General features: G+C 36.6%; 1 protein-coding gene across 4 annotated transcripts in view; it reads right to left on the bottom strand.

The window, feature by feature from the left end:
• Positions 1 to 14,698, bottom strand: part of LOC108976562 — a 264,077-nt gene that overhangs the window by 87,788 nt on the left and 161,591 nt on the right. For all 4 annotated transcript variants that reach the window (XM_018945761.1, XM_018945760.1, XM_018945756.1 and 1 more), the window contains one exon: positions 1,059 to 2,942. In XM_018945761.1, the coding sequence (XP_018801306.1) occupies positions 1,059 to 2,892 (1,834 nt within the window). In that variant the 5' untranslated portion in view covers positions 2,893 to 2,942. The remainder of the gene's footprint in view (positions 1 to 1,058; positions 2,943 to 14,698) is intronic.

A 14,698-nucleotide genomic window follows, 5' to 3' on the forward strand; every position in this document is an offset into this window, starting at 1 on the left:
AAAAAAAAAAAAACAAAAAAACAAGGACAAGACACATGCGAATCACAACCATTACTATTTATTTCTTTAATGCGGAAGCAACACACCCAGTAATTTGTACTTTTTTTCGATACTATTTGCGTTTGCGCGATTGCAAAACCGCATAATTGCCAGCAATTATTACGCTTATGGTTTTTGGTTTTGCCTTTTCTAAGCTCAGATTTGTGCAAACGAGCCTCATCAGCATGACTCATCCGCTTTTTGTTTTGATATTCGTTCACTTCAGTGCATGAGTCACTCAGTTCGGCGAGACCAATGTGACAACTGCCTCCGGTTGTACAACGAGAAAAAAGCTTTTATAATTTGTGCTGTAATTCGTTCAGTGGCGCATTGGGTCAGTGGCATTTTTTCATTCCCTTGGGCTCCAACATATTCATGCGCTTTTGACTTGTTTTTACTACTGTGGTTGTTGTTTTTTTTTTTTCATTATTCTCAAATTATGTACACTTTGCCATAATTTTTTTTGTTCTCGATATTTATAAGCAATCTTATGGCATATCACGTTCGGTTCGTGTTCAAATTTCATTACAACTCGACGAATATTTTACAAAATAGTACATCGTTCTGTAGTAGAGCACACAATTATTTTAAAAGTATTTGAAAGTTGCATACTTGCAATAGAATGCTGTCATTTTTAAGCGGAATTAAGCTAGAAGCAGTTAGCAAAGGCATAATTGCAATAATTTGTAAGCTTTACTGAATGCATCCTATATATGGTATATATAATCAGGTTTAGGTTAATCTTAACTTATAAGTTTTTTCATAAATTTTTTCCTTAAATAATTGGAGTGCTATTTCGCCGCGGTTTTATTCGCAGCCTAATGCTAAGAATTCTTTAGTTCTAGTCATTTAGCATCAATTTATCGAAACATCTCCATTCGGAGACGAATTAAAATTTCCTCGAGCCACAGTTCATAACAGGATGTGTCAATATATTAAAAGGAATTATGAAATTATTTTACTTAAATCGTTCCGCCTTTCCCTCCAACATTTATATACCCCTTATGCTGAACACTCACCATTTCCAGCGGCAAAGGCAGCAATGCGTTGTTTTACGGATGTGCGCGGTCTCGCAGCCATCGCAGTTTCCTGCGCATTGTCTTGAACTACTTCTCCTCCCGCTCGAACATTGCCCACACTCTTGTAAGCTCGTGCCGACACTGTCGCGGTGACAATAGACTTTGTTATTGTTGTCGGTGTAGTGACTGGCGATGGACTTTTTGACGATTCCGTCGAAGGCGTTCGCTTCACCAGCGTTGTTTTGATCACAGTTGTTAAGGAGGGTGTTGATGGGCGCGACGATGGCGTTGGCGAGGCAGCAGTGTTCCGAAACTGCATCGCAGCGACTTCTGCTAGAGTTGTTGTTACCGTGTTCGTCGCGGCCGTGCACGCGGACGTAGGCATGTCGGTTGTTGCAGTGTTTCCAGTCATGTTCGGCGCTGTTCTCACACTGCAGGGCGTAATTTGCGTTGTGGTCGTTGTGGAAGAGTTGTCTGTCGCGACGCTGTCCTTCGTTGTTGCTGTCGATGCGTTTGTGACTAGGGTTGTTGCTGTTGATCTCAACCCACACTCGACGCGCGAATGCTTGCGACTCGCCGCATTCGTTGTGGTTATTGTCATTTTATTCTGCAAATCAATTTTGCTGTCGCTTTCGCTGCTGTTGGCTTTATCGTTGTTATAGTTGATACTATTGTTTTGGCTTTGTTTTTGCTGTGCAGTCGATCGGTTCGAATCGGGCGCGGTCGTTGTTGTAGATGAGTCAAGTTGGCAATTAACGCGCGCTTGTAGCTCACTAAAGTCACCGCTGTCGCCTGTAATGTTAACACTTGTGCAGTGTTGTTTTTGTTGCGTTTGCTGTCCCTTACAATTAATATTGCTATGTTTAAATTCACTATCGCTAAGTCTTTGGATTTTTTGTTGATCGTTCTTGTGGTCGTCGGCCAGCCCGTCGTTAGCCAGCTGTTGTTTTTGTAGTTGCTCACAAACAACACGTTTATTACTTTTACATTCACCCGCACAATTGTTGCCAACAACTTTTCCTGTTGTTGCAATTACCGTTGTTGTGCTGCTGCCGCCTGCGACTTTCGGTTGACAATTGTCCGCAATCAGCGCGTTGCTACCGTTATTACCATCGCTCTTGTCGTTTTCACAATCACAGATGTTGTTATTGTTACTGGTGCTCTTATCGTTGGCGCTTGTGTTGCCGCTGCTGTTATTATGAAAGCTTTTGTCATGTCGCACTTGTTGAAAATGATCCGCTTTGTGGCATTGCGTTGCTAACTCTACCCTTTTGGGTTGTTGCTGTGTTGTTGCTAATTGTGGAGCTGCATTCATTAGGCGCAATCTACGATTTCCAGCATTGTCGACAACATCACTGATATCATCGTAATCGTCCGCAAAGTTATTACTGACTATTGTAGCAGCAGACCCCTCTCTGCTCTGTTGTTGCAGCCACTTGTCAGTTTCACGCTGATGCCCGTCTAATTCTTTAAGGTTGACTAACGCTACGCTGTCCGCGCAATTGTTGGTGTTACCGTGTTGCGCCTCGCAACGCCGCACACTACTGTAGTTTCGGCCGCTGTTACCTTTGATGCTGAAGTGGTAGTTGCTATCGCCTTGTCTATCCACATCATCGATGTACGTAAAATCATTATCCAAGAAAATATTACGAGCGTCTAAGGTGGACTTCGCCTTTGGTTGTTTCAAGTTATAGCGGCGTCGATTCGGGCAACAGCAAAATTTCGTTGCCTTCGGCGAGGTGGGTGAGGCGAGGGGTGGGAAAGTGTTGGTGGCAGTTGCGGCAGCAGCATCAGTCCATTTCTCAAATAAGGCCAACTCACGAGCCCTGGACATGGCAGCAAATGGCCATTGAAGATGGAAAGTCGAATGGTTTCTCGGTATAACTGTAAAGAAAGTTATGCAGATGAGATTAGTGAGAACTATATTTCTTCCAATCTAAAAATTTATTTAAGCATATATTTACATATTCTATTCGGACATTTGATACTTAAAGAAAGTAATTGGAGCAATTTCAACACAAATCAAAGCTGAATACTGTACTAGTAATCCTACCTGAATCTGAACTATATCACATTTTAGTTCCTTCTGAATCAATTTCCCAAACATTTTTGATTTCTTGTTGCTTTTCTAATTCTTGAGGGTGCCACAATTAAAAAATAAAGTCTGACTTTTCACAGATCACGGCGGTCAGTTGCTTCATTCTTTGGCGGAAATGAAAAATACTAGTGAACTTTTGCAAGAGGTAAGCAACAATCACAACTGAAACAAAAAATGGAAAGACAGCAAAACTCGTTAGTCGATTTACTGTCGATACCGCGCGCACCTGTCTCGACCACGCGGCTCAACTATGAGTTTAATGCCTTGAGGGCACTATGGCAACAGGTAGCAGATAGCCACGCGGTAGTAGCAGCATTAGCATGCCAACAGTGGCAAGCAGCAGCCGCAACAACTCGGCAAGTGCTTCGCAGGCCAAGTGAACAAGCGACAGCAACACCAACGAAAGCGACATCAGGCGGCAGCCGCATTTAGGTGATTAATTCGTTTTGGCCAGCAGGAAAATTAATTTGCTACGAAAGAAGATTTCGCTTTTTTCTGTTTATTCCGGACTTGTGCGCGCTTGGTCATTAGACGGGAAATGGCAAGAGGAGCGTTGTTGAAAAAAATTATCGCAAAATATTGCATGCAATACATTTTCATTGCAAGTGCCAGCTGGTGGTGTTACTACTCCTATTGCCTGTTGGAAGTCTAAGAGCACTGTTGTTGCAACACTTTAGTTGCCATTTGGGCATTTGACTTTGGGTTGGTATCTGCTGTATTAATTGAGGTTTAAAATGATTTGTTTTTATTAAAAATCGTACTTTATTGCCGAAGGCGTTTTGGCAAATTGGTATCTATGACATACCTGCACATGAGCGCACTGTGTGCAAAAATAACGTGACTTCTAGGAATAACTCCTGTTGATTGTATGATCAGACCGTTTAAGCATGTATAAGAAAAAAAAAATTTTGTTTGCAGGAAGGGTATATTTCAGTAAACCAAGTCAAAATTTGAAGTAGCCTATTCTAGCTATTATGAAATGTAATTATAAGATGTCCTCAGTCCGAAGCATCAACAATATAAATACTTGGGGTGAAACCGAAAACTTACCGTTCCAAACGACCTTATTTGAAGCATACTTTTTATATTTTTTGGTAAAAATATATATTAGTTTTATATATTATATTTGATATTTTATTGACCGAAAACTTTATACAAGTTTACAAATATGCCTTGATATTCGCCGCAAAGTTTTGCTTCAAAGTAGAAGCTTTCACCAACTCATAGACTAAATGAAAAGTGAAATGCTGCGCGAGGAGAAGAATAAGTTGCAAATCTGAAAGCGGTTCAGAGAATTCAGATGACAAATGCTTAAAATCCTAGCAATTATGTATTTAAAACGAAAGAAAGAATAAACAAATAACAACGGGCTAATTTGGGATGTAACATTTCATATTATTGCTAAGGATCAGAGCCGGTTTTTAGAGTAACGACAAACATTACATATAGTATAATTTCAGATATAAACGAATCTTCGGCTTAAATCTATAGTGTACTCCGCATTGTACGTTCATATTATTAACAGAAAAACGTGCTCTTTGAGTTTAATTGAGATACGTTATATACCATCACCAACATACAAGTATAACGACTAAAATCAACCGAATGTTTGAGTATTGTAATATTAGTTACATACATACAACTTTCACAAGATTTTATCCATTTTGGGCAAAAATATACATTAGCCCTAATAGAAACTGAAAGAATTATTGATCCGATTCATCCCATTTTTGGCGCAGAAGCATATTACTACCACTTAAGACTTTTGTCCGCGTTTCCGTAAAATATCGCATAGATTGACCGACAAAAAGTAAGTAATAGGAACTGGAGTACATTTGTTCGGTAATTTAGTGATTAATTTTTATGCTGCAAAGTGAAAGAACAGGTGAAATTTAAAACGGTGTAACGCCTATTGTTCAATTTTAGTCCTCGTGGATGTAAAATTAAATTATTGATTTATCGCGCTTGAAGTAGTTTTTGATGAAACCGTTATAAAGGAATGGTGGGATTATTATTCAATTCCATGCATTTTCACACCGCTTGTAGGAATTCTTTTACAAATTTGCCTAATCGAGTTTAGTTATTATATCTTTAGTGGTTTAGGAGGTAATTATGAAAATGTATAACAGGTGCTCTTTCTACTGCAATCGCCTGTACCAAATTACAGGTTTATATCTTTGTTTAGTGCTTAGTAGTGACACATTTTTGCCAAGGTACACGGGTACCAAGTTTCAATTAGATATCTTAATTAGCTAAACGGACAGACAGTCACGTGCAACTCGTCACAACCGTTAGGTGAACAATACGTTAGTTACACTCTGTAATATTACACTGTAGCAACAGGAAGTTGTAGGAAGTGTAGGAACACTTCGAGCAACCACTGAAATAAGGAATAACAGAAGTTTGTATTATTTAATCGAGCAAAGATTGCCGAGGCATATTATATCTGTAATCCTATAGAAATCTCTCCAAATAGTATATGTATGTATAATATATGTATGTGACCTGCTTCTTGATTGATGATCGCAAGAGCACATTTTAAATATTGACATCCATGCAACTAATATGTTAACAAATGGCGACTGATCCGTATTATCGTACAGCGTCTAGACGCTATAAATTGGCAAGTGCGAACTCAGAACGTGACCAGAAAACACATTCAGTTAACGATAATGAAGGCGCTAAACTAAGGAATTCATGTTTATGTTTTACGGCTTTACAAAATTGTTGTTATTGTATTGAAATTGTCACGTATATCTGTATGTTTTTTTTAGTTTAGAAAATATGGATTATGTTACGAACCCGAACTTCTTTGTTGAAAACGTTTGCGTCGTTTTGTGCCTTTGAATATGATTTGTTAATGATAGGACTTAAACAATAGAACGTAGTTAAAATTGAATGCTAAAAAACCACGAACAAGGGCTAAAGAACAAAACTTAATAAAAACGATCGAAAGAGCGATGTGTGAGTCATTTCAAAATAAAACAATTATAGGAATATATGTTAAAACTACATAGTAGTTCCATCTGAACTATGATGATACCGATGCTAATGCGATCATGTTGTACTACTATACTATATCCGGTACTGAGTGCCGAACGGCTGATTACATTAAAACTGGCGTTAAAAATAATGGCTAATACCAGTTATTATAAATAATTCCCAAAGCTCTGAATTTATTGTTAATACATGCGTTTCTTTTTATAATGTTAAAAAATTTATTTGAAAGTTGTAGAAATAAGGCATGCAATTATACATGTGTATGTCTGCATATGAATTTACAGAATAATTTTAGTCGTTTTTGTTCTGAAAGGTTATCTAATTGCTTGCCGAGTCGTTTACAAAAATTTGCAATGCAGTAATTATCGAAGAAGTTACATGCCAGACAAATTGCTACCGATGAAAATAAATGGCTGTCACTGATTAATTAAAAAACATATTTGCAATTTTAAGCCAACAATTCAAAAGATTGACTCACTATCCGTAAATCTTCCACTTATAAATATTCATATATGTATATAACGGGTTTTTCAATGGGGACATTGCAAAAGTAGTGTCCGATAGGGACAGCAAACGACGCCATATTTTTCCCGCTCTTTTGACATTTCTCTTCAGTAAGGTTTGTCATTTCCTTATAGAAATTATTAAAATTTACTACCAATATTCGGAGTCAGTGGCCTCAACTTTAAGTGCGCTACGTCCAATTTATGGTCGTCATACTCGTTCTGTCAGATCAACAATTGAGTCTAGTGGAAAAATTTTAATCCACAGGCATTGTATGTACAAAATGTTCCTGTGTCAGTGAAGCAAAGAAGTGCCATGTTTGGTAAACGTGTTATCTGACGAAATGGCCCAGTCAATTCGCCGCTTTGGTTGTGTGATTTGACGCTGTTACGACTGTTTTCTGTAGGGCTACGTAGCCAGCGACGATTGATGAACTTCGTACGAATATCGATCGTAAAATTACAGCAGTACTTATTCTTGAAAACAGTCGAAAATTGGGTTCAGCGTCTGGACTTCTGCAAGCGTGCTCGTGGTGGCCACGCAAAAAAAATCAAGCTTCTTACATAATGGCAGCGAGACACCGATGTACTATATTTTTACAAGAATAAAAAATTGCATTGATATCCCAAACCGTGGTTAATGCGGAAGAACAATGTTCACGAAGCAGCAGTGAAACCAAAAGTAGACCATAAATTATGCTGCATGTTACGTTCTCAGATTGAGCTCTTCAAGTAGTAATATGTAGTAGTCACAATATTTATTATTCATTGCCTAACTCGATTAATTTGCACCCGTTTGTTTCATTGAAAACATTTTAAAAGATCGCTTGGGACTAAGAAAAATGAAAGCACGATAATTTCCACAATCACTAATTAAAACAAGTAAGGAAGGGCACTTTTAGTGATTTTCAACATAACCTTTGTATGGGAGGTGGGCGTGGTTATTACCCGATTTCTTCCATTTTCGAACTGTATATGGAAATGCCTAAAAGAAACGACTCTGTACAGTTTGGTTGACATAGCTATAGTAGTTTTCGAGATATGTACAAAAAAGTTAGTAGGGGGCTTTTCCAAAAAAATTATGTCCAAATATTCCCCTCCCTAATGCGATCCTTTGTGCCAAATTTCATTTTAATATCTTTATTTATGGCTTAGTTATGACACTTTATAAGTTTTCGGTTTCCGCCATTTTGTGGGCGTGGCAGTGGGCCGATTTTGCCCATCTTCGAACTTAACCTTCTTATGGAGCCAAGAAATACGTGTACCAAGTTTCATCATGACATCTCAATTTTTACTCAAGTTACAGCTTGCACGGACGGACGGACAGACGGATTTCAACTCTACTCGTCACCCTGATCACTTTGGTATATTTAACCCTATATCTGACTCTTTTAGTTTTAGGACTTACAAACAACCGTTATGTGAACAAAACTATAATACTCTCTTGAGCAACTTTGTTGCGAGAGTATAAAGAGTAAGGAAGCACTAAGTACTATAAAGTCTCTATAGCGTAAGGTCTGCTGTAAGCTCGAAAATCCTGATATTAGTTATACAGTGGCTAAAAAATTCATATATTTTAAGCACAAAGATACACTGTTATAAGTAAAACACGCATCTTATTTTCATTGGGATAACTCACATATTGGCCGTTATATGTGGTATAAAGTCACCCGGAGGTTCGAAAATTTTTATATTAGGTATGTGGGGGCTAAGGGAAGTAATGGTCCGATTCAATCAATTTTTGACATACATACATACATACCATTATAAGAGAAGGATTCTTCCTTAATTTCAGTTATACTATATATCACACATTGACCGATATTTTAATTAACTTTTCGCGTTTTTAGTAGTTATGAACCGTATCGTTATATGGGGAGTTAATGGGATTTTCATCTTATTTCGCCTATTTTCGCTATATTGGTAGAACTTCTAGAAATGTTCCTGAGCAAATTCGGTGGCTTAAGTGGTTTAGGAGATACAGTGACTCACAAAATTGATCACGGTATCAATACGTACCTAAGCGATGATAAAAAAATTGTAAATGATTTGATATTTTCGAAATTTTTTTTTTTTAAGATATAATATGGAAGAATAAAACACAAGTAATATTTCATTTAACAATAACAAATAAAAGCAATAAAGAAACTAAATATAGAATATTTCAGTGTGATCAATTTTGTGACTTAATATTAACAGGGTTCAAAATTAATATTAATACTTCGTATAACCACCTTTGGCATCTATAACGGCTTTGATTCTCCTTGRCATACTTAAACACAAATTTGCGCATGTTTCTGATGAAATAGAATCCCACGCCTGCTGCACCTTAGGCCATAATTCGCTCAATGAGCCGACTTCGCCGGCGACCGATTTTTTTAAAAACCCCACAGGTGCTCGATGGGGTCCGGAGATTGCGGAGGCCAATCTAGTGTACTAATACTATTGTCCTGGAGCCATTTGCGAGTCGCTCTTGCTGCGTGCTTCGGATCATTGTCCTGTTGGAAGACAATGTCCGACCCATTTCCACCTAAGTCTCCTATAGTGCCAAGCAAATGACTGCGCAGAATTTCAATATAAGACTCTGCCGTCATTCGTCCTTCGATTTTGGCCAATCTACCAGTACCATTGATCGTCATGCATCCCCATACCATAATGGAGCCTCCTCCAAACTTCAGCGTAGGCTTAACGTGGTGTGCCTGTAATTTCGCACCCTTGCTTCTCCAGGTCCATTCGCGCCCATCCGAYCCTAAACGATTTATTTTGGTCTCATCCGACCACAAGACCTTCTCCCAGTCACTTGCATTCCAGGTCTTGTATTTTTTGGCAAAATTTAGCCGCAACTTTTGTGTCTCTCAGTGAAAAGAGGCTTTTTGACTTTTGCACGGCTTTTTAGACCAGCATTTCGTAATGTTCTGCGTATTGTCTCTTTAAATTATTATTCTTTTCCAGGCTATGGCATATTTCCACGGCATTTTCGCATTTGTCACTTCTTATACTCCTAACAACGTCCCGTTCCTGAACTGAGCTAAGAATTCTTTTACGGCCTGCTTTATTTTTAATGAAAAAATCTGCAAATTTTCTGCGAATTTTACTCACAATGCCAACGGAGATTTTCAGCCTTCGAGAAATTTCGCGATGAGTCACACCATCAATCAACAATTTTTTCCTCGCCTTTAACTCCATTGGAGATAACCATGTTCTTTTTTCCCATRTCTGCCAAAGATATAAGCAACTATAGCGGCGGAAAAACGTATGCATATTTTCTCTTACCTTTTATATCTATATTTTTCAAATAATTCAAACTATTCTATTTAATAAATTCACTTTTTTGCGCACGTCCAAACACTTCGAGCGAAAGTCTCAAAATTGATCACGCTTGCCTTCTGCGTATTGTTCAAATTTTACTTTACCGCTAATTTTGGTGGCGACGTAAAACATATAGATAACGGTACATYAAACACCAAGCAACATAGGTATTCAGTCGAATTTGTGTTTGACTGCATATGCAAGACGGAATGAAAAAAGAAATGAATATTCAACTGAAGCGTGATCAATTTTGTGAGTCACTGTATATACATTAACCTTATTAGAGGGCAGGGCCACGCTAAATTTTTTCCCCACAGGTGCCCCTTGCTACTGCAATCTCCTGTGCCAAATTACAGTTTCGTATCTTAATTTAGTGCTTAGTTATGACACTTTATATATTTTCGGTTAACGACGATTTGTGGGCGTAGCAGTGGTGCGGCTTTTTGTACTAAGGTACTCACATACTAAGTTTAATCGGGATATCTCAACTCTTACTCAAGTTAAAACCGTTTTGAGTCAATTGTAGACAAGTTGGCACAAATGTATTGGGGCCAAGGGAAATTACTTTGAGCGGGACGACATAGATTTTGATGAATCAATTAAAATTTTAAAATTATGAACAAAGTCTTACTAATTTTTGCTCACAGTAGAGTAGTAGTAGTATATCAAGAAAAATCCGCATTGGATAAATAAAAAAGTTTAAATAAAACGCCTTATTCGATGCAAACGATATGATCCTAAAACCTTTAGATATTTGGGGGCGAAAACTGCGGCTAAATAAGCATGTAGTATTGACCTGTCATCAGTTTATACTTAAACTCAGTCCAAATTTTCTGGGAGAATGTCAAAAGAAGTTTGAGAAAGAAAGAAAACAGCATGTTGACGAATTATTGTGTCTAAAAGATGCCAAGCTGTGATTGAATATTTTTTTAAATTTTTTTAAATTTTTACTTTTAGTGTATTTTTTTATTATTTTATATTGATAAGCTAACCATTAACTAAAAACTTGGACTGTCTAGAATTAGTTGATCAACCCAAAATTAATTGATTCAGAGTATTTTTCCGAATATACGAAGTAATTACTGGAATCATATCTGACTCAATGAGCGGATTATTTTGGCAGCCAAAAATGCTGATGTTGACAAAATTAACTTCCAAATACAACAGTTGATACCAGGCGATCTGATGTATTTTAAATCAATCGATACTGTTCTTAATGAAAATGAAAGTCTAAGTTTTCCAATTGAGTTTTGAAATTCAATAGATATACCCGGAATGCCACCACATAATCTTCGATTAAAGAATGGTTCACCTATCCATGTTTTTCTTATGGACAACAATTCAAGTGTAGGAAAACCGTCGAATCTATTTGTGTTAGCTAAATACGGATTAATAAAAAATATTGTGCACCAAATAGTGCTAAATTTAATTTAGATTAAAAGTATTGATAATTCAAAATACTGAATATTATTCTTAAAGATTTAAAACTATTTTTTAGAAATTTAAATAAAAAAAATTATTTTTAAATTAATTCTTTTGTATATATGTATAGTATGAAAATTTTTTTCTATCGTATTAAAAGTCCTTCCCTTTCAAATTCTAATCCAGTGGATTCTTATACCAGCTTTAACGTTTCCGTCTTCGTTCATACATAATAATTTAATTGTATTAAGGGGTAACTGTTCCACGTGAAGAGTTACAACAATGTAATATAACCAAAAATTTAGCCACAGCAACGCGTGACAGGGTCTGCTAGTATGATATATAATACAACTGTATACATTATTGCTAACAGGGGATTCAGAGGAGAAAGTAAATTGTTCGAAATATACTCTTTTCGGATGAACGATTAGTAACAATGATACATAAACTTAAGTTTGACATACATATATGTACATATATATCCTATAAATCGAAAAGTATATCGAGTTCGTGGTTGCTCTCTATTTATTTATTTTATTTAAATAAAATATAAAACAATTTAAAAACTTCTTCATTTATTTCATTTATATCCTGAGTATTCCGTTAATTGCATACAATATATAACATATTTATGTATTTATGTAAGTATGAAATGTGCACTTCGGAAAAAGTCTCACCTATACAAATTTATTTCTGCTATCGAAATTGGAAAAAATAGATCATTCAAATTTTTTTTGCAGCATTTAATTCAGTTGAATAAAAAGTGTTATAAGAAACTCCACGAATATGAGATAAAAAGGCTAAAAGTTAAAAAGAATATTTTAAATCAAGTTGGTAATTAACGTCTTTTAATGGCTTCTTGTTAGAGTTGTGATATATTTTAATACAGTGGAATAAAATAACCTGTTTAGCGTGAAATATAAACCGGAAGAGGGAAGACATATTTATTCAATAATTCATCTTAAGCATATGATATTACAGAGTTGTATTTATTGGTACAAAGAGTGAAGAGCGAGTTCAAGTTATTCAAACTGATGTCAATTCAGACTGTAGACGTATTAACCAAGCTGCTTCTTAAATATCTGATGTCATGGCCATTAATTCGACATCTGCCTTTGTGTCCACCAGGATATCGGACCACCCTGAAGCGTAAACATATAGTTCGTCGTAGATCGTCTGTCGTCAAGATCACTGGCTCAATCTACGTCACAGTATCCAGTGAGATCATTTACTTCCCTGCTTTACACAATTCCGCTGACCATGGTACCTTTTAGATAACGCATTATACATTTTACCGCAACCCAGTGTACTTTTCCTGGATTTGTGGAAAAACGACTCGGCAGATTAACTGCAAAACTGATGTCAGGTCGCCTTATTTGTAAGGCGAATAATAAGCAACCAATAGCCAGCATATACGGTACTTTTGACATTTCATGCTGCTCTGTTTCATCTGTTGGACACATTTCATTACTGGACGTAATTTCTAGCTGAATTGGGAGTATTTCTTGGCATATTTATGTAATCCACTTTCAATTTATTTTATCAGTTGCGTGGCGAAACTGTCTCTGTCATCCAATACTTTAACTTCAAATTTAACCACTTTACCGTTACATATTTGAGCAGCTGATAGAATAAGGCTTGATTGTGAAAAACAAATTATAACTTCTTCGGATTGTGCCCTACCGACGATGGAATATCGAAAACAGCATTTTCCGCAAATTTTAATGTTCCATAATCAAAAAGATAAAAGCGAACACCAACGTTATTTTGCAGAATTTTGTTCCAGCATTTTCGATCTTGAGGATGCATCACGTCCTGGAAGGACTCGTGAAGCCGATGTGAATAAAGCAAAAGGCGAGAAATTGCTGAAAGATTAAATTCTGAGATTCATTTCGACGAATGGGTTCCTCATGTTCTTGAGGAACGAAATTTTCTTTGTCCCATTAACGCTTATCAAACGTCAAAGAAGAGATCTATTTTTGAAACGCATTTTACCGGACATAAAAAGTGGGTTGTTGACAATAATGTAATTCACAAGGGATCATGGTCTAAGAAATATGAGCCTGCTAAAACCACCCCGAAGACCGAGAGTATCCAAAAAATGGTTATTCTGTATATTTGGTGAATTTCAACATAATCGTTAATATTGAGCTTTTGCTTGACAATACCACGATTAATTCTTAAGTGCATTGTGACCAGCTTGACAAATTGAGAACAGTCATAAAAGAAGGAGCCAGAATTGATCAATAGAAAAGATGTAGTGGTCCACCAAAGTGCGAAACCTCACACAAGTCATTTTTCAGACTTTCAAACTATTACTTGTTCTGGTCTTTCAAATTTTGTTTGATGGGCGAACCTGCACCTCAAATCAGGACGTCAAAACGCACTTGTACTAGTTTTTTGCTGGAAAGTTAAAAAAAAAGTATTGGATCAGATTTACACTAAACTAAAAATACGAAATTGCTTAGTGAACGACCTAAAASTTTTGAAGAAGGCAAAAGGAGCATCCATATGTACATACGTACAGTTGATCTCCTTTTTAGACGGTTTATTTTTGCACGTTTTTTATACCATTTTTACACGGTTTTACTTCTTTTGCACGGATTTTTCATTTAAGTTATATACTATTTTTGCAATAAAATTAAAATTCTGAATCTATCCGAATATATAAAGATTCATTACTCAAGCAAATGCAACTCTCAATTTTACGTACTTAAAAATACACTGCTGTTATTGGATGTCAAAGTAAAGAATTGATAAAAGAGGTAAACAAAGAAATGTCATAAGAAAACACAGCGACATGGCGTCCAAGCGAAAAAAATTAAATTTAAAGGAAACTAGTGAGGAAGGGCTAATTTCGGGTGTCACCGAACATTTTATACTCTCGCAGGATAAAGTGATAATCGAGATTTCAGGCGTGGTTGTGAACCGATTTCATCCACATGTACCAATGTGATCAGGGTGTTAAGAAAATATCATATACCGAATTTCATTGAAATCGGTCGAGTACTTCCTGAGATATGGTTTTTGTTCCATAAGTGGTCCATTTTTAAAAAAAGCCTGGATGCAGCTTCCTTCTGACATTTCTTCCGCAAAATTTTGTGTTTCTGACGTTTTTTGTTAGTCGGTTAACGCACCTTTAGTGATTTTCAACATAACCTTTGTATGGGTTTTGCGTGGTTATTATCCGATTTCTTCCATTTTTGAACTGTATATGGAAACGCCTAAACGAAACGACTCTATACAGTGTGGTTGACATAGCTRKAGTAGTTTTCGAGATATGTACAAAAAGTTAGTAGGGGCGGGGC

The sequence above is a fragment of the Bactrocera latifrons genome, unplaced genomic scaffold (assembly GCF_001853355.1).
Source record: "Bactrocera latifrons isolate USDA-ARS-PBARC rearing strain unplaced genomic scaffold, ASM185335v1 scaffold_78, whole genome shotgun sequence".
Classification (NCBI taxonomy): domain Eukaryota; kingdom Metazoa; phylum Arthropoda; class Insecta; order Diptera; family Tephritidae; genus Bactrocera; species Bactrocera latifrons.